Source organism: Saccostrea echinata, unplaced genomic scaffold (assembly GCF_033153115.1).
Source record: "Saccostrea echinata isolate AGI-Se365-2 ecotype Australia unplaced genomic scaffold, CSIRO_AGI_Sech_v1 ptg000025l, whole genome shotgun sequence".
In the NCBI taxonomy this organism is placed as follows: domain Eukaryota; kingdom Metazoa; phylum Mollusca; class Bivalvia; order Ostreida; family Ostreidae; genus Saccostrea; species Saccostrea echinata.
Window position 1 is genome coordinate 21,806,311 of NW_026889774.1, and position 24,392 is coordinate 21,830,702.

Here is a 24,392-nt window from a genome sequence, read left to right on the forward strand (position 1 = left end):
AAATATTTTATTACAAAAATTAAACACCATGCAAATAATATATTCAAAAACACGTATGAATGACCACAGTTTGTAAATAACAGTTACATAATCCAAATAATGAAAGATAGAATAAAAATGTCAGCATCATTTACTTATATATAATAAAAATTGTATTAATATTTCTGCTTTCTGTCATTTGATAGTTAACCTTTATGAAAATGGCGTTTTTTTCTCGAAAAGATGATATTTGAATTTGGGGCGACTCAGATTGTCGAAAAATACGTACAAAATATGTACAAAAATACATGCATATATGCAACAGCAAAAAAACCCAAACACAAACAAAAAAAAAACCAACCCATAAAGCAATCTGTCACACTGAAATGGGGACATTAAATGCATTCGGGTAAGAAGTCTCCATGGTTTCCTGTGTTATTTTCAATTGGGGAAAAATTATTAAGTATGCATTCAAAATTTTCATTATATCAGAGACGTATTTGTCAATGTTAATGAGTCAGTAAGCATTAGCAGTAACAAATTAAAGGGGCATAACTCAAAAAAATAATAATTGCCAGATTGGAGGATTCTGTCCACCATACAAATGAATGGCAATTGTAAGTTGCCAGATATAAACAATCAACTGCAAACTGAAAGAATGCAGGGACGTTAAATTTTGAGTAAAACTGTTCATGCAGAACACTAGTAGTTCACAATGCCCGAATTAAGGGGAATAACTCAAACTGGCAGCACAGTGGTTACCATGGCTTTCTTGTAACAGGACAATAAAAATGTCCCTGCAAAGCATGCAGCACTGTGTTGAATACAGCACTGTCTACCCTTGTACAGTCATTCACAACGTACGCTCCATAAAATTGCCAGTTAAAGAGGTGTGTCTCAAAATAGAAGAAGTACTGCCATTTGTTCATATGATGATCTTGCCACAGACATATTTAGCATCTTTGTTGATGAAACACCTACAGTGACAGATATAAGGAAATAGTTTCTTGTAAATGTAAAATAGCAGAATTATACCGACTATAAATCAAACTGAAAAGAAAATTTAAAAAAAAAAAAAGCAAAAAAAAAAAAAAAGCAGAAGCCGGTTACAGAAACATGCGCCCAGCGCCCTAGCTGTCTTCAGTTCTACTTTCCAAAACCACTGCCCTCTTTAGTAAACATAAAAGGAGGTGTTCAAGTCCTGAGTCTTGGAGACTTTGTGTTGTCTCTGTTTTGGTACGTCACGGCGCACTGCCCTGTGCTTAAAATTGACTCTAGCCAGCCACTCAATCTGTATAAATTGACCATAAAAGTGAAATTTCAGTTGGATAAAAGTTAGATCAATTAATAAACAGAATCATGATTTTGAAAACGGGGATCTAATATGAGTGTCAAGGGCAGATCCAGCTGGAGGCACAGGGGTTCGGTTTCAGGATGGTATGTTTTTCTATGTCTGTCTAAATATACTGATTATAACAAAAATCGCTGAAATTCGCAGTTTTAATTTTTAAAATTAACCCCCAAAAAGTGTACAAAGCTTATCTAGCTATTTTAACTCTCCCTCATCCTTCACTTTTTTTACTCTAACAGACAACAAATATTACCATCCAGCTACACATTTACACATGAAGCAATTTTTATGGGCCACGGTTTTTGCGAATATTTTTTTTTAAATTTATCTACATTTGTTATTTATTTATAATCACTTTTTGTGGGAGGGGGGGGGGGGGTTACAGGTTATACATGGTTAATGTTTCTATTATGCTTATTTTCTTTCAGTTATTGTTTATAAATAACAATAAAATTTTCCAAAAATAAAAATCAAATGCATTCTCTTTGATAAATATAAATGTATATTTTATTCAAAAACGAAATTAAAGTCATCATATATCATATGTATGTGTTTACAGAATATATTTGACCGTTTATTGGGATTCTTACTGTAACTGTGATTTACAAGTGACATGGTATAGTCATTTAAAACATGGCCGTAGGAACCGGGGGCACAGGGAGTGCCCCCCCTCCCCCAAATAATTTTGCCGACATATAGTCTGACATAGAAACTATACTATAGAAAGCATAGCTACTATATGCTTGTGCTCTATCAATAATAGCGTCTGATGATTTTTGTTGTTGTTGTTTTTTGTTTATCAAGAAATTTTTGGTAGCCCCCCCCCCCCAACTGAAAATGTTTGGTTGCCCCCCCCCCCCCTCCCCCACTGAAATTGTTTCTTACGAGCCTGTAAAAAAGTATCATAAGGAGTGTGCCCATTTCATATGGCTTTGATATTAAAAATAAGCGGTGCTAACCTGGTGCGTGGGTTGTGGTATGGTGGGAAGTTCCCTACGCTCCTCAGACTTGTTGATGGCACTGGTCAATTCACGCTAAATAAAAAAAATAATAAAAAGGTTTAATTTCAAGCAAAAATACAGATCGTATAAAACGTATCTGCAGCCAACAAAACACCATCATTCATTGGATACAATATTAATATGCATTTTGTGAGTATATTATTTAAGGTTCCCACTCAGACTCTTACCCAGTCTTCAATATGCTCTACCCATCCATGAGCAGCAGAAGCATAGACTGGTGTCGTGTCGCCCTATTGGGTGACCGCACTTATCTTGGGAATTTGTCTAGCTCGCTCGCTTGTGAGAGACCCTTATTTATAATGATTCTGCTTTTCAGCCACCAGGTCCAGATTAGGTTTGGGTGCACTGTAATAAGGAAAAGCAAAGCGTGGATCAAATTAAAAACGATGTTACTTTATTCACGTCTCCGAATAGAATGCACAACAAAAAGTCACCAGGCACAATAAAATAAATCATTATGAGTTGCTCGTAGCATTACAAACAAGTGTGCCTTAACCTACCTAACATCTGGTGACTCATAGAGTGATTAAACAATATTAAAAGACTCACTCTATATAATAAAAAATCTAGACAATGTAATTTCCAACTGAAATACTAAAGCTCGTACTTTTGTTTACACTGGATACATTTAAATTTACCTCCCTCGACTGGAGAGTTTGATAATAATAATAGAGCCAAACAAAGAAAGGCATTATATTTCCGGTATAAAACCGATAAAAAGTAAAACGTGTCTAACTATAAAACTACACTCTACATAGGACTACAGCTACCAAAATACAAGAAAAATCATAAGAACACACATCAAATATAAATGCCCTGATCTCAATATAATACTTTTATAATAGATTTCTATTTTAATGAAAGCTCAAATTTTGTAAACTAAAGCTCAAATTTTTGTAAACTCCAGAAATTAATTGCAAATGTTAATAAATAATTAATTAATCTTTTCTTTATAAGTTCTAGAAAAATAACTTAACCAAATAAAACATTTTTACCATACCTGTAATAAGGAAAAGCAAAGCGTGGATCAAATTAAAAACGATGTTACTTTATTCACGTCTCCGAATAGAATGGCCGAGTTGCGGGCACAATTCCATTCGGAGACCCACGCTTGCCGTGAATCATTTTGTCCAATCAAATTAGTTTTTCTTTGTTAATTTGTATCAATAATAGCCAAAATATCGTATTTTGAAAAATCACATGACATGAACTGACCATTACCTGAGTATTTGACCTGCCACTTAACAAGTTAATCCCCTAACAATAGGTTAATGGATTCTACTTCGTTTGATAGTGTTTTTGACACTAGATAAAAAAGATAAAAGAACCCATAAATAAATATACAAAAAAAACACATCACCTATCTACAAATTACTGCTGTTCTCTTTTTCCAGCAAAATTACATAATTGTATGGCTAAAGGCTTAAACAGTTTACTAATCCCTCATGCCAAATCTTCTGAGTAACACATATTATTTATTTTAGACAATTACCTGTACTTATTTTTTTCTTCAAAGACATTCCTTCTTTTTCATCAAATAAAATACTATTACCAAATTTCTATACATATATCTGAAATTGTAACAGGAAATAAAATAAAGACTTTACTATATAATTCCTATAAAACGAGAATACCCAAAATGTTATGTTAAAATATCCACATACATTAATCTTAACCCAAATTGAAATATTAATTGACTAAAATTCAAAGTGAAATTTTATCTTTAATCATAACTGTCCTTTCTGACATATTTCATTTTGTCAAATAAAATCTGCAACATGACTATTTTCCCCCTTGCTACCATTGCTTTCGTCCCTGAAAGCTCAAATTTTCCTCATGGATAATGAAAAATATTTAATTTGAAAGATATCCAAGGCATCAATTACATACCCTCGACAAAAAAATTAATACATTGTTTTTCTTCTTTTTTTGTTTTTTGTTTTATGCAATATATCACATGTTTAAAAACTACAATTAAACCTATGGATAAAAAAATATTTATATAAAAAAAATATATATATACATGTATATACATAAAGGCAATATTGATACCCATATATGTGTTCATTTTGAATCCCTGAGATTTTTCAATACTTTATTACTTATAAGTGGGAAAAATGAACAAACAAATATCATAAAATAGTCATCCAATATTAAAGAGTAAAAAAAACCAATGAGGTCCCTGTAATAAGAATTCATACAATAAATGGAAAAAGAAAAAAAAATTATTGAGTTGTGCGATTCAATGCAATGTTGACAACGGAACATAGAAAAAAATTAAAACCATACAAAAGGAATTGAAAATATTGTTAATCTTTTCTGCACTGGGTCATTTAAAGGGTAACCAGCATGTTTTTGTGTGGGTTATTTAGATGGAAAGCATAATTGTTGTGTAATAAGATGACATAGGCACTGAATGGTTGTTTTAAAATTCTTTTGAGTTTATGGTGGGTAAATGGGTTGATGGTAATGGTTGATGGAATGGTAATGGTCATGTTGGTTCGAGTGTCAGTGACTTTGAAATTTGTCCACGTAGCTAATAATTTGCATGATGGAAAAGGAGTAATTGAAATATCTGCAATTTGAGGTGTTGAAATAGTGTAATATGAAGGACACAAGGACAATCTAGTTATAAACACCATAACACAATCACCACCTGTAGTTAATTCTAGTGCCAAAATGGATCCTTTGTATGACTTTGATTTGTACATCCAGTATAAGAGAAGTCCCAAGATGACCAGTACAACTGTACTTAAAATAACTGATGCATGAATCCAAGTAAATTCTGAAAACCAAGTTGAGCTTATGTCTGTTGGATTAGGAGTTGAAGTTTCAAGTTTTTCATAAATGAAAGAAGGGACTTTGTCAGATGTGGCATTTTGTACTTGTTGTAGAACTAAAAGTGATGTTGACAGTTTTCTGAATTTCAAGACCAACACAATACAACATCCTAAACACAGTGCTGCAATACTTAAAGCTACATATGTTAAAATGTTGGAAGTACCTAACCAATCATCTTGAATATCAATTTTGCCATCTATTAAAGGTTCTGCCAGAGTTTTGAAAATTTTCTCATCCTTTTTGGCTGCTTTAGCAATTTTCTTTAAACTTAAATGGGCTTTTTGATCATTTACTAATATCTCATTTAAGGAATGATTATAAAATTTCAGTTCAGGAATGGACATATTTATTGGTGTAGGAAATAAACTGTCCCCAAACACATGTTCTAATTTAGAATCATCAAAAAATTCTTGTAATAAGGCCAAATTTACAGGATGGATCACTGAAAAATTTGAAGAAGAGTTGTAACAATCCACTAATCTTGGTGCATAAAACAGAGATTGGGTTGACAATGAGCATCTACAAGGAATATGAATGATGCAAAAAGCACATCCCTTTAAAACTTTTTGTTCCTTTGGACAATCTAAGACCAAAGTTGGTGTATTATACAACAAAACTGAGGTTAATGTGATTTCAAAAATGTTTGCTTTCAGTAAAGAAGGAATAAATCTAAAGTCACACAATTTTTGAACTTGTTTAACATCATTTGAGTATAAAGCCATTGTACAATCAGGTTCAGTTATAGGGGTCAAGGCCCTATTGGAATTACATAGTATGGTGGGTCTATGATCACAATTAACTAAATCTTCTGCTGATAACGAGACAAAATAATCATGGTGACTTGTGATTGCAAAATAATCTGGTGTGGACAGGAGCTGTGTAGCATGCATGTCTGAGGTTACATTGGTTGAGGTAGGAACAGGTAAACTAATGACCTTGAACAATTGTAAAGGTTGTTTCTGTGTTGAGATGGGAAATTTCACAGTAATGAATAATGATGATTTATCCCTTGCATACAAAAATTTTCCATGAGAATAATAAAATGAATAATCTGTATGAATTAAATAAAAATTCTTGTATGATTTTCTAAGTTTGAAATTGATATTGGAAATGGCTCTGGTGATTAAAAATTTTGGAATTAAAAATGGAGTTATCTTTCCTTCTAATAAACTCTGGACTGCAGCTGACAGTTTATCAAACTGGGTTCTCAAAAGAGTAGCTCTGTTAACTTGTGACATTAGAATTTTTGACACATTAACAAAAGATTTTTCCAAATCATATAATTTGTTATTAAAAGCAGTTGCAATTTTTGAAATGTACTCTGAATTTTCTTTAATACCAGCAGCTAAGTTGTCCATTCTGTGATTGCTTACAGTAATGAAAGATGACAAATGAGATCCATGTTGTTGCAGTGCTTTTGCAATATTTTCTGTTTTCCTATTTAATGCATTGATGTGTCCAGCTAAAATATTGACATCATCTATAGTTGCGGTGCCAAAAATACTTTTTGAGAGTGACCCAATAAATGGAAGTAAAGCTCGGAGTTGTCTACCTTGTTTTAAAATGTTTGTTTGAGGAACTAAAGTTTTGATTTGGCGCATGGTTTCATTGAAATGAATTAAGGTTTCTTTATGTAATCCCTGGACAAAATTTGCAAGATTGTTTAACAAAACACATCCTTGTCGAAAAGTATGAACATTGCAAAAAGGTATTCTAGATACATGAATTCTTTTTGGAAGTTTCACATGAAAGGTATGGAGCCAATACTCCTGAGATAAAATAATGCTTGATTGTTCTTTAAAAACTACCCCATAATTGATTCTCTGTACGATTTTGTCTTCAGTTTTCTCAGGTCTAGCTTGGGCTGGAATGGTTATCACAGTCATTACTGCTAACACAAGGAACATGGTATTGTGGAATCCCCCAAATTTTCCTACAAATATATTTATAGAAAAAAAATTTAAGGTTGTGGTACATTTGTCATGAAAACAAGAACCGATCGTTATTCGTGTTTTCTAGCACTATAAAAAACTGCAGAGTTAACTACATTGATTATCTGACCATACCACAGCAATAATTCTTTTTCTTTATTTATGTGTAAAATTTAAGGTGTTAAATGGTAAGTGAAATTTCTGAATTTTAACTAAACAAAAATGAATGGCTAGCCATTTATAAGGGGATTTTACTGTTGACCAAATGCAATAACCCATAATAACTTGCAAATACATATCTAAAACCTTTAGAAATAAAAATGAGACAAATTCACTCTATTACCCTTGCTAATTTATGAGTTTTCCATTCACACTTTCTTTATCTAACTTTTCACCTCTAATCAACCTTTTTTTCTTTAATAATGCAGGTGCTTTAAGCTTTGGCATTAACATACTTTATGCAGTACACAAATGTTTTGGCATAAATATTTTTCTTAATGATTTCCTTTGTTAAATGTTAGTACTTCTTAATATTTTCTCTTAAAACAAGTTTTCCTAATTGTTCCTAATTTTGTGAACTTTTTGTTTATGAGTTCCATAACTTCATCATCAAAACAGTGATCAGGTTCCCATGTTTTGGAACCATCCTCCCACTCTACTCTTATTTCTCTTCTTCCATTTTTAAATCTGCCCCTTAGAAACTTTTTAAATTTCCATTTTCTATGTGGATCATGTATTTCTTCATCTAACAAGTCTGATTCATCTTCATTCCCTTGACCTTGGTCAATGTTTGCATCATTTGGAACAACTGTTCCTTCACCTTGATCATTACCTGTATTTGCATCTGTGTCATTTTGAGATTGACTTTGATCATTTTGTACAGTGTCATCATTCTGTCGACCTTGGGGTGGATCAACTGGATCCTGACCTTGACCATTCTGAATCTGAATTTGTTGCTCGGGTTGCTCAAAGTTTGGTCTTTCATCTTCATCATAGTAATGTTTTAAGTTTGATGCATTCATCATTGACATGTGAAGTTTGTTGTCCGATTTTCTCTTCAGTTTATAAGTGAAGTTGGGACCAATTTCAACAATTTCATAAGGTCCCTCAGATTTATCATACAGTTTGCTAGATAACCCCTTTGGAACCTTGTTAATTTTTATCAGTACTTGATCGCCAAGTTTGAAATCTGGGATTTTCACATTTAAGTCATGCCTAGTTTTGTTTTGCTCTTGATGCCATTTTATGTTCTCTTTAGCAATTTCGTCATGGACTTTAAGATTTTCTAGAAACTCATTGATGTAGGCTTTTGTGTCCCTACTCATGTTTTCAAGTGGTTCTAGCGCAACATCATATGGGAGGCGCATTTCTTCCCCAAACATTAAAAAGAAGGGGGAGAACTCTGTGGAATGCATTGAGGGTGCTTTTCTGTAAGCCATTAAAATACTTGCAATTAATTTTGGCCAATCATTTTGAGCTTTCCCACAATATGCCCTCAAGGATTGTGCAAGTGTACTGTTTTGTCTTTCCACTAAGCCATTTGTTTTTGGATGATAAGCTGAAGTTTGATGTTTAGTAATTTCAAAAATTTCACATAATGCCTTTACCAATTTAGACATGAAATTTGTGCCTCTGTCTGAAACAAGAACTTTTGGAGCACCAAATCGAGAGAAAATTTCTCTGAACAGTACATTTGCAGTTTCCTCTGCTGTTTGAGTTCTCATAGGGAAACCTTCCACCCATCTAGTGTATGAATCTACACAGAGTAAAATGTGTTCATGTCCCTCTTTTGTTTTGTAAAGGGGACCCAAAATATCAATGTGCCATCGATCAAATTTGTGCACCATTGGGAGAGGGTTCATTGGAGGTTTTGACGGATTGTAGTCACGTTTTGCGCGTTGACAGCGATCACAAGATTTCACGTATTCGATGATGTCACTATGCATACGCGGCCAATAGTATTTGCGGTAGATAGCGGTCCTTACCTTTTCAATGCCTAGATGTCCTCCTCCTGCCAGACTGTCATGATAAGACAATAATGCATCTTTTCTAAGCACTCGAGGTAATGCAATTTGCTTGATAAAGTTGAATTCTCCTTGAGGTTTACGACATCTTTTCTGAAACCAGTGATACAACACATCCCCTACCATGCTATAATGTTTGGCTTCTGCTATCACTGCATCTCTCGTTTTGACTTCTGCTGGCAATGTTCCATCTTTAAGATATGTATAAATATCTTGAAAATCTTGGCACTGGGATTGGAGTTGTCCAATAGTTGCTACATCCAGAGGAATTTGCTGATGTTCTTCAGGTTCATCCTCCTCCTCTATAGCTAAGGTCTCGGGTTCCTCATTTGCATATGTGAAACTTACCTCTACACAACAAGCTTCTTCTAGGGAATCCTGTTCATCCACTAATGTATCTGGAAGATTCTCTGTTTGAATACTGACTGAATTTATACTTGGCAACTTTTCTGGGTGTTCGTCTCCCTCATCTTCACTCTCTGTGTCTGAGAAATTAATATTTGAGGTTTGGATACCCACGGATCTGACTTGGGTGTCACTTACTTCTAACTGTACTATCTCTGCTTTTTCCTCCTCCAGTGAGTTGTTCGAGCCCTTTTCTGCTGAAATTCTGACAATACTTGTTGCTTGTCTTACCCCAGGTTGATATTCTCGTCTACTGAGAGCATCTGCTACTAAATTGCTCTTACCTGGTCTGTGTATGATTTGGAAGTTGTATTCTTGTAGCTGGAGAGCCCATCTTTCTAAACGACCAGTGTGTTTGGCTGTTTGCAACCAAACAAGTGCTTTGTGATCAGTAATTACTGTAAACCTACTGTGTACCAGATAAGGTCGAAATGCGGCAATGCCTTCCAGCACTGCCAAGCATTCCTTTTCGGTGGTATTGAACTTCCTCTGATCTTGACTGAGAGACTTACCTCCATAGGATACTACATATTCTCGATTATCATCATCTACTTGGCCCAACACATACCCAATGGCATTGTCAGAGGCGTCACATGTCAGTATGAAAGATCTAGATGTGTCTGGGTATGACAAAATTGGGGCAGATAATAACTTGTCTTTGAGGGTATCAAAGGCATTTTGGCAAGATTCAGACCATTGAAATTTTCTCTCTTTACATAACAAGGCATTAAGTGGGGTAGCAATTTTAGCAAAATCTTGGATAAATTTCCGATAATAGTTTGCCATACCCAGAAAGCTACGTACCTGTTTCTGTGTCTTGGGAATGGGAAACTCACTGACCGCACGGGTCTTGTCAGGGTCTACTTGTACTCCCTTACGTGATATAATGGGCCCTAAGAACTTAACTTCTTTGACGGCAAAGTGACATTTTGATGGCTGCAGTTTCAAATTTGCCTCTCTCAGACGATCAAACACTTGTTCTAAGTGTTGCAGATGTTCATCAAAGGATCGCGAAAAGATTAAAATATCATCCACGTAGACAAGTACCGATTTCCAATTTAACCCTCTCAGCACATTTGACATAAGTGTTTGAAATGAAATGGGGGAATTAGTAAGGCCAAATGGCATACGTTTCCACTCATACACTCCTTCTCTTGTTATGAAAGCTGCTTTCTCTCTACTTTCCTCATCCAGTTCCATTTGCCAGAATCCAGACATGAGATCTAAATTAGTAAAATAGTTTGCTCGTGCCTCACCTATAGCATCAAAAACACTTTCCAAATGGGGAAGTGGGAAGGACATGGGTACTGTAATTTTGTTTAAAGCACGATAATCACAAGCAAACCGAAATTGACCATTCTTTTTCTTTACTAAAACCACTGGCGAATGCCATTCTGAATTTGATGGTTGTATAATACCATGATTTAACATTTCTGAAATTTGTTTTTGAATTTCTTTTGAAGCTTGAGATGATGTTCTGTAAAACTGTTGGCGAACAGGCTTTGAATTTGGTTTTATTTCAATTTTATGTTTGTAAGCACTTGTCCTTCCCAGTTCACTGAGGTCAACAGCAAAGTTACTTCGATGTTTTGCTAAAAATTTCAGTAAAACCTCTTTTTGATTTGGATCTAAATCGGAATTCTCTAAATCAAATGCAATTTCACTTGGTTTTTGACCTTTGGAATTGTCTGGATTCAACGCACTGATACTCATTGTCTCATTTTCTAAGGCATACACTTCTCGAGTTTGCACCTCACACACATTAGCTACTACAAAATTCTTTGGTAAGTACACATCCTCAAATGTAGGATTAATCAACCTCATAACCACATCATCTCTGATACTTACCAAGCATTTAGCACCAGATAATTGTAAAGATTGCAACTCTTCATGAGGTTCTAACAGTACTTGCTCACCTAATTTTTGTCTTGAAATATGTACAGGGACATTAATTTCACACCTTTGGGGAATTTTCATAGCACATTTTACACGGGCATACCCATTGTTGATCGAAATTGAACAAACATTTGTATCACCATTGTGATCTGGAATGTGTAGTGTATTGGTCTCAGAAAACCTAAGAGTTGTGTTGTTTGCACACAAGAAATCTACTCCTAAAATGAAAGCATGGTGTAAACCATCTACCACATGAACTGAGAAGTTATAATCCTGACCATTGATATCTAACTTCATCTCTAACTTACCTGCCACAGGTAACAATTTGCCACTAGCACCCTTAACTGATCGGAAATCAGGTGATGTCAACCTATCATGAGCATAAATAGTCTTTCTAAAGAACTCTAAATTCATAATTGTAACAGAAGCACCAGAATCCACTAAAGCACTAGTTTTTCTTCCACCGACTTGCAGTGGAATTGTGTTCTTTGTCATGTGTGCCACTAGATTGACTTGTGGCTGGTTGTCATGGTGCCCATCTCTAGAATGTTTTCTAAAGACAGGCGCGCACCCCTATTGTTTACTGTTTTGAAACGAGGAAGTGTGCTTGTGGTATTTTGAGTGTGTTACTGTGCGTGAACGTTGCTGTAAGTGCTGTGCGTAAGAAGAGCAAGTTTTCTTAAAATGACCCAATTTACCACAAAAATAACAGCTTGACATATTAACCTTTTTAGCATTGCAATTGAAAGAATCGCATAACTCACCAGAACAGTTGTGACAGGAACCTCTCCCATTGCTTGGCCTATTCTGAGGATGTCTGGATCTGGGTCCCTGATATTGTGTCTCCTGTCTAGCCTGCCGTTGGGAATGCTGATAGCCACCATTTCCCTGTTGAAAGCGGTTTCCACCATTTCCCTGTTGAAAGCGGTTTCCACCATTTCCTTGTTGGTAAGGCCTACGGGGTCCACCATTATTCCTCCATGGCTGGGACTCTCTCGGTGGGGCCTGCTGAGAAAATTGGGCATCGTTCACTGACTCCTGTATGGCGTTTATGTCAGTCCTCACTTCCTGTAGAGCATTCAGCAAGGCTAAATTGGTTGAGTCCTGCACTGATGAGGTTTTCTGTCTGATTTTGTTGGCAAGTTCGGCTCGGCATGCACAGTTCCTCAGTTGTTCTAAAGAATGAGGGTCATCCTTTACCACATCCGCACTTATGTCTGGCTTCAGTCCATTAATTATGACTGTAATTAGCCAGTCCTGGTCTACACTTCGGTCATTGGTCATACTAGTCACTCGGTGTATAAAGTCCTCTACACTTTCTTGGTCCTTTTGTTTAACATCCATCAGTTGTAAATTATGTCTTGAGGACGGCTGGAATCGATTATGTAAGGCCCTGCGAATAGACTCTAGTGACGATTTTACCGTGCGGTCCAAAGCGTAGAACCAGCTTTCGGCAGCCCCTTCCAGATAAAAAGGGAGGGTGTTGATGGCGACTTCCTCTGTGAGCTTTTGGAGGTTAATAAAGGTTATGAACTTGTACCACCATTGTACCACAGACACCTTCCCATTGAATTTTTCAAGTCTAACTTTGGGAAAAGATGAGCTTCCCTGAGAGTTGGTTGGATAATTCCTGTTGGTTAAAGAAGAGGGTGGATCAAAAGTGAGTGGGATTGGGGGTTGTCTGGTTGACACTTCCCTCAACTGTCTCCTTAGGGATTCGATTTCTTCTTCTTTTTCGTCTAACTCTCGGTTTCTGCGGTCTTGGAGACGTTGTATCTCCTCTTGTTGACTTCGTAACTCTCTCTGTAACGAACTCACTTCTTCCTGGTTGTAATCTTCCTCGATGGTGTCGGAGTTTTCCGGTGCTGAAGCATTAGATGGAGCAGGCATTTTGCTGTACTTTCTTAAGTTATATCGGTGAAAGGCTGTATTTTCTTTCAACTCCACAATATGGTTCATCCGGGTTTCGGATACCCCACCAGTTGTCGTGTCGCCCTATTGGGTGACCGCACTTATCTTGGGAATTTGTCTAGCTCGCTCGCTTGTGAGAGACCCTTATTTATAATGATTCTGCTTTTCAGCCACCAGGTCCAGATTAGGTTTGGGTGCACTGTAATAAGGAAAAGCAAAGCGTGGATCAAATTAAAAACGATGTTACTTTATTCACGTCTCCGAATAGAATGCACAACAAAAAGTCACCAGGCACAATAAAATAAATCATTATGAGTTGCTCGTAGCATTACAAACAAGTGTGCCTTAACCTACCTAACATCTGGTGACTCATAGAGTGATTAAACAATATTAAAAGACTCACTCTATATAATAAAAAATCTAGACAATGTAATTTCCAACTGAAATACTAAAGCTCGTACTTTTGTTTACACTGGATACATTTAAATTTACCTCCCTCGACTGGAGAGTTTGATAATAATAATAGAGCCAAACAAAGAAAGGCATTATATTTCCGGTATAAAACCGATAAAAAGTAAAACGTGTCTAACTATAAAACTACACTCTACATAGGACTACAGCTACCAAAATACAAGAAAAATCATAAGAACACACATCAAATATAAATGCCCTGATCTCAATATAATACTTTTATAATAGATTTCTATTTTAATGAAAGCTCAAATTTTGTAAACTAAAGCTCAAATTTTTGTAAACTCCAGAAATTAATTGCAAATGTTAATAAATAATTAATTAATCTTTTCTTTATAAGTTCTAGAAAAATAACTTAACCAAATAAAACATTTTTACCATACCTGTAATAAGGAAAAGCAAAGCGTGGATCAAATTAAAAACGATGTTACTTTATTCACGTCTCCGAATAGAATGGCCGAGTTGCGGGCACAATTCCATTCGGAGACCCACGCTTGCCGTGAATCATTTTGTCCAATCAAATTAGTTTTTCTTTGTTAATTTGTATCAATAATAGCCAAAATATCGTATTTTGAAAAATCACATGACATGAACTGACCATTACCTGAGTATTTGACCTGCCACTTAACAAGTTAATCCCCTAACAATAGGTTAATGGATTCTACTTCGTTTGATAGTGTTTTTGACACTAGATAAAAAAGATAAAAGAACCCATAAATAAATATACAAAAAAAACACATCACCTATCTACAAATTACTGCTGTTCTCTTTTTCCAGCAAAATTACATAATTGTATGGCTAAAGGCTTAAACAGTTTACTAATCCCTCATGCCAAATCTTCTGAGTAACACATATTATTTATTTTAGACAATTACCTGTACTTATTTTTTTCTTCAAAGACATTCCTTCTTTTTCATCAAATAAAATACTATTACCAAATTTCTATACATATATCTGAAATTGTAACAGGAAATAAAATAAAGACTTTACTATATAATTCCTATAAAACGAGAATACCCAAAATGTTATGTTAAAATATCCACATACATTAATCTTAACCCAAATTGAAATATTAATTGACTAAAATTCAAAGTGAAATTTTATCTTTAATCATAACAAAATAGTCATGTTGCAGATTTTATTTGACAAAATGAAATATGTCAGAAAGGACACTGGCTTGCACTGGAGAGAAATGACAAAGGTTACGACTGAAGATTTGGAGAGAGAGAGAGAGAGAGAGAAGACGGACAGACAGACAGACTTACAGCAGATTTAGCCGCCAGACTTAGCATCACCTCGTACCACTGCTTGTCATCTGATGAGGGCTCTAGACGGCGCTAAATCAGATAAGAGGCTCTTGTAACATTTATTCAAAGAAGAAAATCGCTTCTAGAAATGGTTATACTTGTTATTTAACGTATCTGTCTAATTATCATTTCCATCAAAAAATTCAATAAGAAGTTTGACAAATCCATATCTACTTAATGTATGATTATGTTGGCCCTAATATAATACAATATGTATTTGCATGCTGGCTCTCAGTCACTAGTAAAAAATATTATATATTTATTAAAAAGGATAAACCCAGCTACAACCCCCGCCCCCACTCCCTTTTACCAGTGGATTTTTTCCCCATATCATGACACGTTTAAAGTGTTGGAAAACTGGTAATGATAGAAATGCAAGCTAATATCTTAACATACAATTCCAAATCATTTGTACACTGCACTTAACTTGTCATCTCTTTTAAAATGTCTAAACAGTCTGTTTACATATTAATAAGAAATTACTGCTTTACCCCCCCCCCCCCGTTCCTTCCTAACTCCTGCTTACATGTATTTACTAATATGCCTTTAAAATGAAATATGCATGGTCGCATTTTAAATGGGCGTTCTTTACTGTACATCGGATAGCCAGTGACTGCTGCATAAAATGTGTAAAAATATGTACAGATAAATCAGTCAGCCCCCCCCCCCCCTAATTGTAAGCTGTGTTGTGTTTTACAATAAAAACAAGTTTTGAACAGTAAAATTTAATTTCTTGATGCGTTACCCTCTTAGACACATTTCTGCTTTTTCTCTCTGAAGATCTTTGTCTTTTCATTGCAATATTTGCGATTTTTGTTGCTGTGAGAAAAACACGTCTACTCGCTATCGATCGAAGTAAGTAACTAACAACGGTAACTACAACGCAAAGCTCCTTAGCAGTTACCTAGCATGACGTCATCTGTAATAGCAACGCATGAAATAAGTTTAAAAAAGAAACGTAGGTGAATATTATTCATTTTGCTTACCTTTAGTTAATCTTCCTGTTCATTTGCAATATGTAAAATGTCTGCACCTGCATATACTCTGTCATTATGTGTTGATAAAAAAAAAAATACGCTGAACGCGGTATGACGTCATAAATCGGGAAATGGTCGTGCATATTATCCCCTTTAGAAATATAAAATAACAACAATAAAAAATAGTAAAATAAAAATATGCAATGTGAAAGCTGTATTTTGACAGAATCTCCTCAAAAGTGCTTATAATTTACATTTTCACATGTGTGATTTTTTCTTCTGTGCCTAGGAAAAAAAGGATCAAATACATCGGGATCGGTCTTTCTTCCCTGGAGATGGAGATCAGCTGGCAAGTAGTCTAGTCGTTGATTCGGTTGAATGACAGCTTTAGCAAGTTCTGCAATTGTGATGTAGAGGGCAACACTTTTTGTAAAAGGATATTAAAACTGAGCCATAAGTATTTAAAATGCATGTAGTAAAACATATTTGTCGGAATGCAAAAAAGGTGAGAGGTCTTTCCGGAAGAAGACAGTGTTCGATCCCGATCTCGAGAGGGACTCGGTCATTTCATAACGATGGGAGAGGATGGATAGATTCAAACAATAAAACAGCAGTTACTTTAGGCATTGGTATTTCAGCATATTTATCCTACAAATTGTTGTACTCTTAAACATTTAGTCTAATCATTTACATGTAGTTTACCATGTATACAGGTATCTATATAACCAGAGACAATGATAGAATGTTATTTATTATTGTTTATGCCTCTGGTATAATATAAGCTATTTAGTGAAAATAGCTTGATTAATTATGTTACTCAAATGCACCCCCCCCCCCCCCCATTATGCCTTTTCATATTAAAAAAAAAAAAGATACAGATATATGCTGTATGCAACAAGAAAAGTACACTGAAGTTATAGTAGGCAAAAAAATGTATGCAATAAGAAAACTAACATACAGATACAACAATTCAGTAAACATACATGTAATGCATTTGTTTTCCTAGAACTAAACATATAATTTCTTGTATTGTATGCTTATTTTAATGTTTTGAGTCGTTATATTGCAGTAGCAGGAATAAGTGTTGGTGTCGTGTATATCTACAATGTAAATGGTTTTATTGCTGAGTGCAAGACTTCTACCCAGAAAGAGGATATAGACACAGGGGTGTCAGTTAAACCAAGGCAGCTATCACAGGAGGAAATTATTGAAAAAGCACGGGATATTGTTCAACAAATTAAGGTAAGTGATACACATTAATAACACTTGTATGTTTTGTTTTTTAAAAACACAGTACACTGCAGATGGTTTTAAAATACAATAATCCTTAGATTTACAAATGAAAGAAACTAATCATATTATACAAATACAAATACATGTATTTATTGGCACAAACACAATTACAATAATTGGCAAAGGCCCATTGAACATCATTAGATAATGTTTACAAAATTTATGCAGTATTAAGTAATTGACTTCTATGTTCAAAACAGTCTCTTATAAATTTCACAGTAACTTTTAAGATTTTAGTGTATCACTGTTTACATATAATTGTAACATGTATCTTTCATTGTCCAGATTAATATTTTTCTTTGTTATATTACAAACATTTCTAAGGTATGTGTTTCTTAGCTCAGAATAAGATTTACAGTGAAAAAGAAAATGAATTTCATCCTCAATCACACCAGTATTGCAAGCATTACAACATCTTTCCTTTCTTCGTGTGGATATATATCTACCACTTTCTATTGCAAGTTTATGTGCACTTAATCTAATTCTACTAAGTACAATAGTAAGAAACTAAATATATTATGGCCAAAATGTCATTTCAAATATATTTATTAAGAAAGTAATTAGAATTTATATTATATGACCAAAATGTCATCAACAGATCTATATACACATAATAAAATAGTCTTGAATCATTTACTGCATTTTGTCACTCTGTATGCAATGTACACTGATTGGTATCTCTTCAGCTGTACATCTAGCAAAAATAAAATGGAAATAAAACAAGCTGCATGTAGATTTCAGAATGACACAGTTTTTTTTTTAATTATGTCTGCAGGATGAGTGTGGAAGTCCAGGTCTGGTTGTTGGGGTCAGTGTGGATGGTCAAACAGTATGGACAGAAGGTCAGTGTCAGCATCAGTTAAACATGGACCACTCTTACATTACCATATTATGAAATTCAGCTCTTATTCTAAATGCTGCTGTTGATCAGTTTTTCAAATGTCTTCACATTTACAAGTACATGATTGTAATTTCTTTTTGACTCTTCAGGACTCTAATTGACAACTAATTTAGTTGCCATGGCGCCTAAAATTTTTCCATAAGTCGCCAAATTGGCGACCATTTTAAATTGACTTAACGATCGTTGAATTCTGGAAATTTTCACATTTTTAACAATTTTTCTGAAAAAGTGAAAAGAAATTTAAAAGAAGAGGAAATTATTTTTAGCAATGGACATTTCGTGTTTTCTTAGACATGTCAATGGTCTCTATATTCCGTTAACTTTTAAAGTTGGCACCGTAGAAAAATTTCCTGGCGACTAAAAATTTGCACTGGTGACTAAATTTTATTGATAAGGTGCCAGCTGGTGCCTAAATTTTAGAGGCCACTTAGAGGCCTGCTATTAAGGAAATGATATTTTATTAAAAAATTGATGATACTTGATCAGTTTTGAGATGTGTGAAAACAAATGCAAATTCTTTACACCCTTGTAATACTTTGATTTTTAAATATGGTTTGCTATGTACTGTGTTCGGAGATTGCCTTCTGTGCAGACATTATTTTCAGCACATACATATTTCACTTGTGCCAGGTATGTGTATGTGTATTTCAAATTCAAAACGAGGTAGCTGACTCCCAATAACAAACTTTTTCTCTGCAGGATTGGGGTATGCTGATGTGGAAAACAGAACAAGAATGAGGCCAGAGACTGTTCTTAGAATAGCCAGCATCAGTAAACCTATCACCATGGCAGCTGTTGCTAAGCAGTGGGAAATAGGAAAACTAGACCTTGACAAATCTGTGCAGTACTATGTGCCTTCATTCCCAGAGAAGAAAGTCAATGATGTAACAGTATGTAAACTTTGCAGAATACATAACAGTGAAAAGGGCACTCATTCTTCATTTAATTACAGTAGTGTAGATTCAAACTTGAGAGAGTTATAATGTTAGGGTCAGAATGATGTTCGAAGTTTTACTGATAAACGTAGAGTACCGGTAAATTTCTACAAGTTAGAGTGCTTTTGTACAGAACAGTAAGGATGAAGTCAAGTCATATTGATCTGCAAGTATACCGTTGCAGTAGATACATTAGATTTTCTAAAGAATATATATATGTGACCTTCAGCTTAGTTAGGGTTATTAGTACATGTTTATTTCACGGAAACCGAGCAATGTGACTCGGGTGAGTATAATGACCCAAGAGCATTTTATTCATTAAGGAGTCAGGAACTCCAAATTTGTACATTCCATTGGATACTAACAACATGAAATACATTAGTATGTAATGGTTTGGGTCTTGGACATCCTCCTGGGTAGCTCAGTTGGTAGAGCACCTGACTAGAGATGCAGGGGTTCCAGGTTCGATTCCTGGTCCACTTATACATTTTCTCCTTTCCTCTTAAATAATTTGGTGCTGTTGACCACCCCTGGACTTGCTGGTGAAAGTCCTGCCAGGGGCAAATAAGAACTTGGATTGTGTTTTCAAGGGTGAAGACAATTTAAAGAGGGAGGAATGTATTGGTTTGGGTCATAGATACGGGCATAGGTAACTCATTTTGTATAGCACCTGACTAGAGATGAAGGGATTTTGGGTTCGATTCACGACCTAGTCATGCATTTTCTCCTTTCCTATTAAAAAGGTGTTGAAAAGCCTTTTTAAAATGATTTAATTTCATTTGCAAAAATTTTTAATGATTATGTATTATCACTCTGTGGAATCTCACTGACTAAATTTACACATTTCCAAATCATCTTTACATGTGAGGAGTCTGTTGAGACTCGGTATCTCGAACACAGATATCTCAAATACCATGGATATTTTGAAGTGATTTAAAAGTCCCAAGCACTTTTTCTTTAAGTATTTAACCCTCAATATCTCAAACCCTCAGATATCTCTGATTTTTTTCTTGGTCCAATTGAGTTCAAGATATCAAGGTTTGACTGTAATGACCTTTGATGGGTAAGAGAGGTGCACATTTTATTGGGAAATTTATTCTCAATAAGAGCAAAGTGAATGAATGGACCTCCTTTTCTTATATTTGGTAGGTCCAGTTAACAACACGCCAGCTGGTGTCGCAGATGGGAGGAATTCGTCACTACCGTAAAGACTACATCAAGAAAAAAGAGGTCAGTATGCTCATAGATGCTGTTAGAGTAACTCTAGAGTGCATTTACAATGGTTGAAATTTTCCTGGAAAACCCACTAGCCCAGGGTCTACTGATCAGTAAAAATTTACTAGCCCAAACCTCTAACTAACTAGCCCCAAAAAAATTTTATGCAAAATGAAAACATAACAAGTTAAATTAAAGTTTTAAATGCGCTGTGGTGTCAGAAACAAATTAAACTACAATGTAGTTCTTATTCAAAAGAAACCAGTCTACATAGATAAGCAAAAGTAAACTGACGAAATTTTTTTTTCCATTCTGCTAGTCCGATGGCTTATCATTACATTTAAATTAGCTAGCCCGAGTCTTAAAATGACTAGCCCGGGCGTCGGGTACCATATATTTCAACCCCTAATTTAATTAGTTGCCATGATCTCAGCAGATGCGATAAGTTGTCTTGATCTGCAAAGTAATAATGTACACATACTTTAATTCTTAAAAGTTCTGCAAAGGCTTTCATTTATTTGCTCATTAGTTGCTTGTTTTTCTCCAACTCTCATTCATTAATACATTGTAAAAATATTCAAGGAACTCAAGTTGGAGTAAAACCGAAAACTAACTCGCACCAGTAAAACCGAAAAAACTCAGACCTGTGATAGAACATTATATATTTAGGCACGAGGGACAAAATGTTTTTGATTTTGTGATTTACATCCTAGTACATGCAGGTTGCTCATTTATTCATTAATTTATATAATTTATATCAATTTACTCTAGGAAAAAGAAGAAAAGGCAAATCTAAGTAAGTTTCATTATTCTCAATGTCAGTGAATAACAGAAATACATGTATAATATTTCTTTATACATGGACAAATTCTTTATCTGTTCATAATATTTTATTAAATTGAACAGATGAGAAGAATGAAAAAAAGAATCCAAAGGAACAGGGTAAAAGTAGTAACAACAAGCAAGAGTCACAACAGAGTGAAATGGAGCTAGAGGAATATTATATCACCAGAAAGTACAAAAGTGTGGCAGAGAGTTTGACCTTGTTTCAGGATGACCCACTGGTCCACAGTCCAGGTATGTTTGACCTTATTTCAGGATGACCCACTGGTCCACACTCCCCGTAAGTCTGATCTTATTTTAGGATGAGCCACTGACCCACAGTCAAGGAAGGTCTGACTTTATTTCAGGATGACCCACTGGTCCACAGTTCAGGTATGTCTGACCTTATTTCAAGATGACCCACTGATCCAGTGTCCTAATAAGTTTGACCTTATTTCATGATGACCCACTGGTCCACAGTCTTGGTAAGTCAGATCTTGTTCAGGATACCCACTTGATCACAGTCTAGGTATGTCTGACCTCATTTTAGGATGATCTGGTGGACCACAGTCTAGGTAAGTAATACTGTCACAGGGAGGGAGTCTGAAGTATTACAGATACTGCAGGTTTGTGTCAATTGACTAGATTTGGGTAGGGTTGGGGGTCCTATTCAAGAATTTTTTTCTCCAGAGGGTATATATCCAAATAACAAAGCGACAAATTGCAAGGTATGTTTTTCAGTGTACTTTTCATACTTGTTAATCATTTTGATGGATTTTTTTTGGGAGAGGAAGTACCCACTGACAAACTCCACCCTTTTTCTGCCCCTTCCCTCAAACACACATTTACAACCTGTTAATTTTTCCCATAAATGATCAGCACCATGTTATCTAATTATGATTTTTTCATTGAGAAGTTGTAGTACAGAATTTGTTTTATGGGTTTTACTATGTTTTACAGGAAGTAAGTTTTTGTACACAACACATGGGTGGACTTTGATCAGTGCTGTTCTAGAAGCTGTAACCAAAGAACCATTTGAGAAACATATTATCAAAATGGTGAGGGAACTTGGCATGGAAAACACATTTCTAGATGAGCATTCTCCTCTTATTTATAACCGTGGAAGGTAACAGGTTTTTTTGGTTACCTTTATAGAATTAATTAGAAATCACAAGGCAACACATAATGGTTTATTTAGCAAATATGAAACTTCAAAGCATGTAATATTCCTTTGGATATTGTTTGGTATAGGATGTTTAAATCAAAAGAAACTTTTGCAAAGTTATACATTCACGCTTATGTCATGAACATTTTCAAATTTTCTTAAATTTATCCATTTTTGTCCCATCTTGAATTGCAGTTATTGTCATTTAATGACATGCAATATATTTCTATTACAGGCATTATGTCATGAACAATAAAAGTCAGCTGCGTAATGCTCCGTACGTAGACTTGTCATATAAGTGGGCAGGAGGAGGTCTATTGTCCAACATCCCTGATCTTCTGAAGTTTGGAAACGCCATGTTGTACAGCTACCAGTGTCCAAGTAATTCCACAAACAAAAACAACAATTCCTCAAACACTAGTCTTAGTGATTCTCTAAAACAAGGTTTTCTGAAGCAAGAGACTATGAAATCAATTTGGACACCTTTGTTTAAAGCAAGTAAAGAAAAAGATGCATTCTATGGCATGGGATGGTTTGTTGATGAAGAGGGTCAGAAATATGGACAGGGAAAGCAGACAAGATTTTGTGCCTCTCACACAGGTGCTGCTGTTGGTGGAAGCAGTGTTCTTTTGATTCTGCCCACATCCACCAAAATGGTGGATCATCCACCAAAAGGAGTGGTAGTGGTGGTCATAGTGAACATGATGTCTGTTAATCTGATTCAGACAGCAATGGAGGTGGCTAAACTGTTTGAAAATTTTGAAAAATCTCAGACCTGATGAAAAGCAACATATTAGGTGAATAAGGATATCAAAATCTGACATTGTAAACAGAAATCCATAAAGTATCTAACAGAATCAATGTGAACTATATTCATAGTACATGTACTCAGACTGCAGTTACTTGGAAAGGCATCTTTCAAGATCGACTAAATCAGTGGCAATTTTTAATGAAATACATTAAATTATTCTATTAGTTCTCAAAATACACATGTACTCTAATTATAAGGTAATATGTATATGTTTGTCAAAAATTCTTAAAAATTTTATGATCTGCATTACCAGATAATTATGTTCGAGTGCAGATCTGTAAATTACTTGACTTACATGTATCTATCCAAAACACTGAATGAGCAATTAAATTGTAGTTTGGAATACTTTGCCTATGTTAATCTTGGTTTAATTAAACTTTCCTGTATATTGTAAAACCAGAAATATTCATTAGAGTTTAAAAATTTTCTTTACCGGTACTTCATTTGATATCATTACCCAGAAATAAATTTTTATAAATTTATTTTTTTAAACAAGAAAATTAAAATTTCCACAAAATCATATTTGATCACAAATCAATGAATTTTATCCCCAGGAAAATTTCCTCTTCTATAGAGGAATTTGTCATGATTGGCTCCTAAACAATATTTTCCAGAAGATTATGTAATTAAAATATTGGCATCTGGTAGATTAACAAGACATTATTCTTTCAAGTTTGTGTGCTATGAAACCAAGTGTTCCCTCTCAATATAATTTTACTCCATGAGAAAAAAAAATTGGGGGGGGGGGGGGGGGGTGAGGGTATATTGGAATTGCAGTGTTCATCTGTCTGTCCATGTGTCCCTCTGTTCCAATGTTGGTAAGGCTACATGTATATCTTATATGAAGAGATGTTTCCTCACACTTGGCACAATTAAAGGTTGATATAGAACCAGTAGTGTGTCCTGTCATTCAAATTGTATTTTTTATGAGGGCTGTAGATTCAAAATGCAAAGATAGAAAGTAAAGTTTTCATTGAGACCATAACTTTTTAATTTTATGGATTGCAGAAGCTTTTCATGATGTCATGACCAGAAATAAAAAAAGAGAACCTTTACAAATTAATGTTATTTATTTTCAATTTATGGTCACCTTAGTTAAAGCCTAGACCTTTACAATTGAATTTCACCAATTTAA

The 24,392-nt window shown here is 34.8% G+C and overlaps 2 protein-coding genes across 3 annotated transcripts; one reads left to right on the forward strand and one right to left on the reverse strand.

Moving 5' to 3' along the window:
- Nucleotides 1-1,009: 1,009 nt before the first annotated feature.
- Nucleotides 1,010-16,032, reverse strand: LOC133192172 (uncharacterized). Its single transcript, XM_061328121.1, has 4 exons — nt 15,884-16,032; nt 15,097-15,168; nt 2,290-2,364; nt 1,010-1,270 (listed from the first exon to the last, which is right to left on the reverse strand). The coding sequence occupies exons 1-4, from the start codon at nt 15,932-15,934 to the stop codon at nt 1,151-1,153; spliced, it is 318 nt and encodes a 105-aa protein (XP_061184105.1). The 5' UTR covers nt 15,935-16,032; the 3' UTR covers nt 1,010-1,150.
- Nucleotides 16,033-16,439: 407 nt separating this feature from the next.
- On the forward strand, nt 16,440-23,605 carry LOC133192175 (serine beta-lactamase-like protein LACTB, mitochondrial). 2 transcript variants are annotated; one of them, XM_061328126.1, is made up of 10 exons: nt 16,440-16,744; nt 17,185-17,357; nt 18,184-18,250; nt 19,009-19,199; nt 20,394-20,474; nt 21,231-21,255; nt 21,366-21,494; nt 21,633-21,674; nt 22,242-22,407; nt 22,682-23,605. In XM_061328126.1, the coding sequence occupies exons 1-10, from the start codon at nt 16,582-16,584 to the stop codon at nt 23,223-23,225; spliced, it is 1,581 nt and encodes a 526-aa protein (XP_061184110.1). In that variant the 5' UTR covers nt 16,440-16,581; the 3' UTR covers nt 23,226-23,605. The 2 variants fall into 2 exon arrangements, with proteins under 2 accessions (XP_061184110.1, XP_061184109.1); XM_061328125.1 differs by lacking the exon at nt 21,633-21,674 and having other exon boundaries at nt 16,441-16,744; nt 21,366-21,536.
- The last annotated feature ends 787 nt before the right edge of the window (nt 23,606-24,392 follow it).

Coding starts and splice junctions, on each gene's coding strand:
- LOC133192172 (XM_061328121.1), bottom strand. CDS start 15,934: ATGAAAAGACAAAGATCTTCAGAGAGAAAAAGCAGAAATGTGTCTAAG. Junction 2,365..15,096: donor GTCTGGCGGCTAAATCTGCT/GTAAGTCTGTCT, acceptor TTTTTTATTTAG/CGTGAATTGACCAGTGCCAT. Junction 1,271..2,289: donor TACCACAACCCACGCACCAG/GTTAGCACCGCT, acceptor CAATTTATACAG/ATTGAGTGGCTGGCTAGAGT.
- LOC133192175 (XM_061328126.1), top strand. CDS start 16,582: ATGCATGTAGTAAAACATATTTGTCGGAATGCAAAAAAGGTGAGAGGT. Junction 17,358..18,183: donor ATATTGTTCAACAAATTAAG/GTAAGTGATACA, acceptor TTATGTCTGCAG/GATGAGTGTGGAAGTCCAGG. Junction 19,200..20,393: donor AGAAAGTCAATGATGTAACA/GTATGTAAACTT, acceptor TATATTTGGTAG/GTCCAGTTAACAACACGCCA.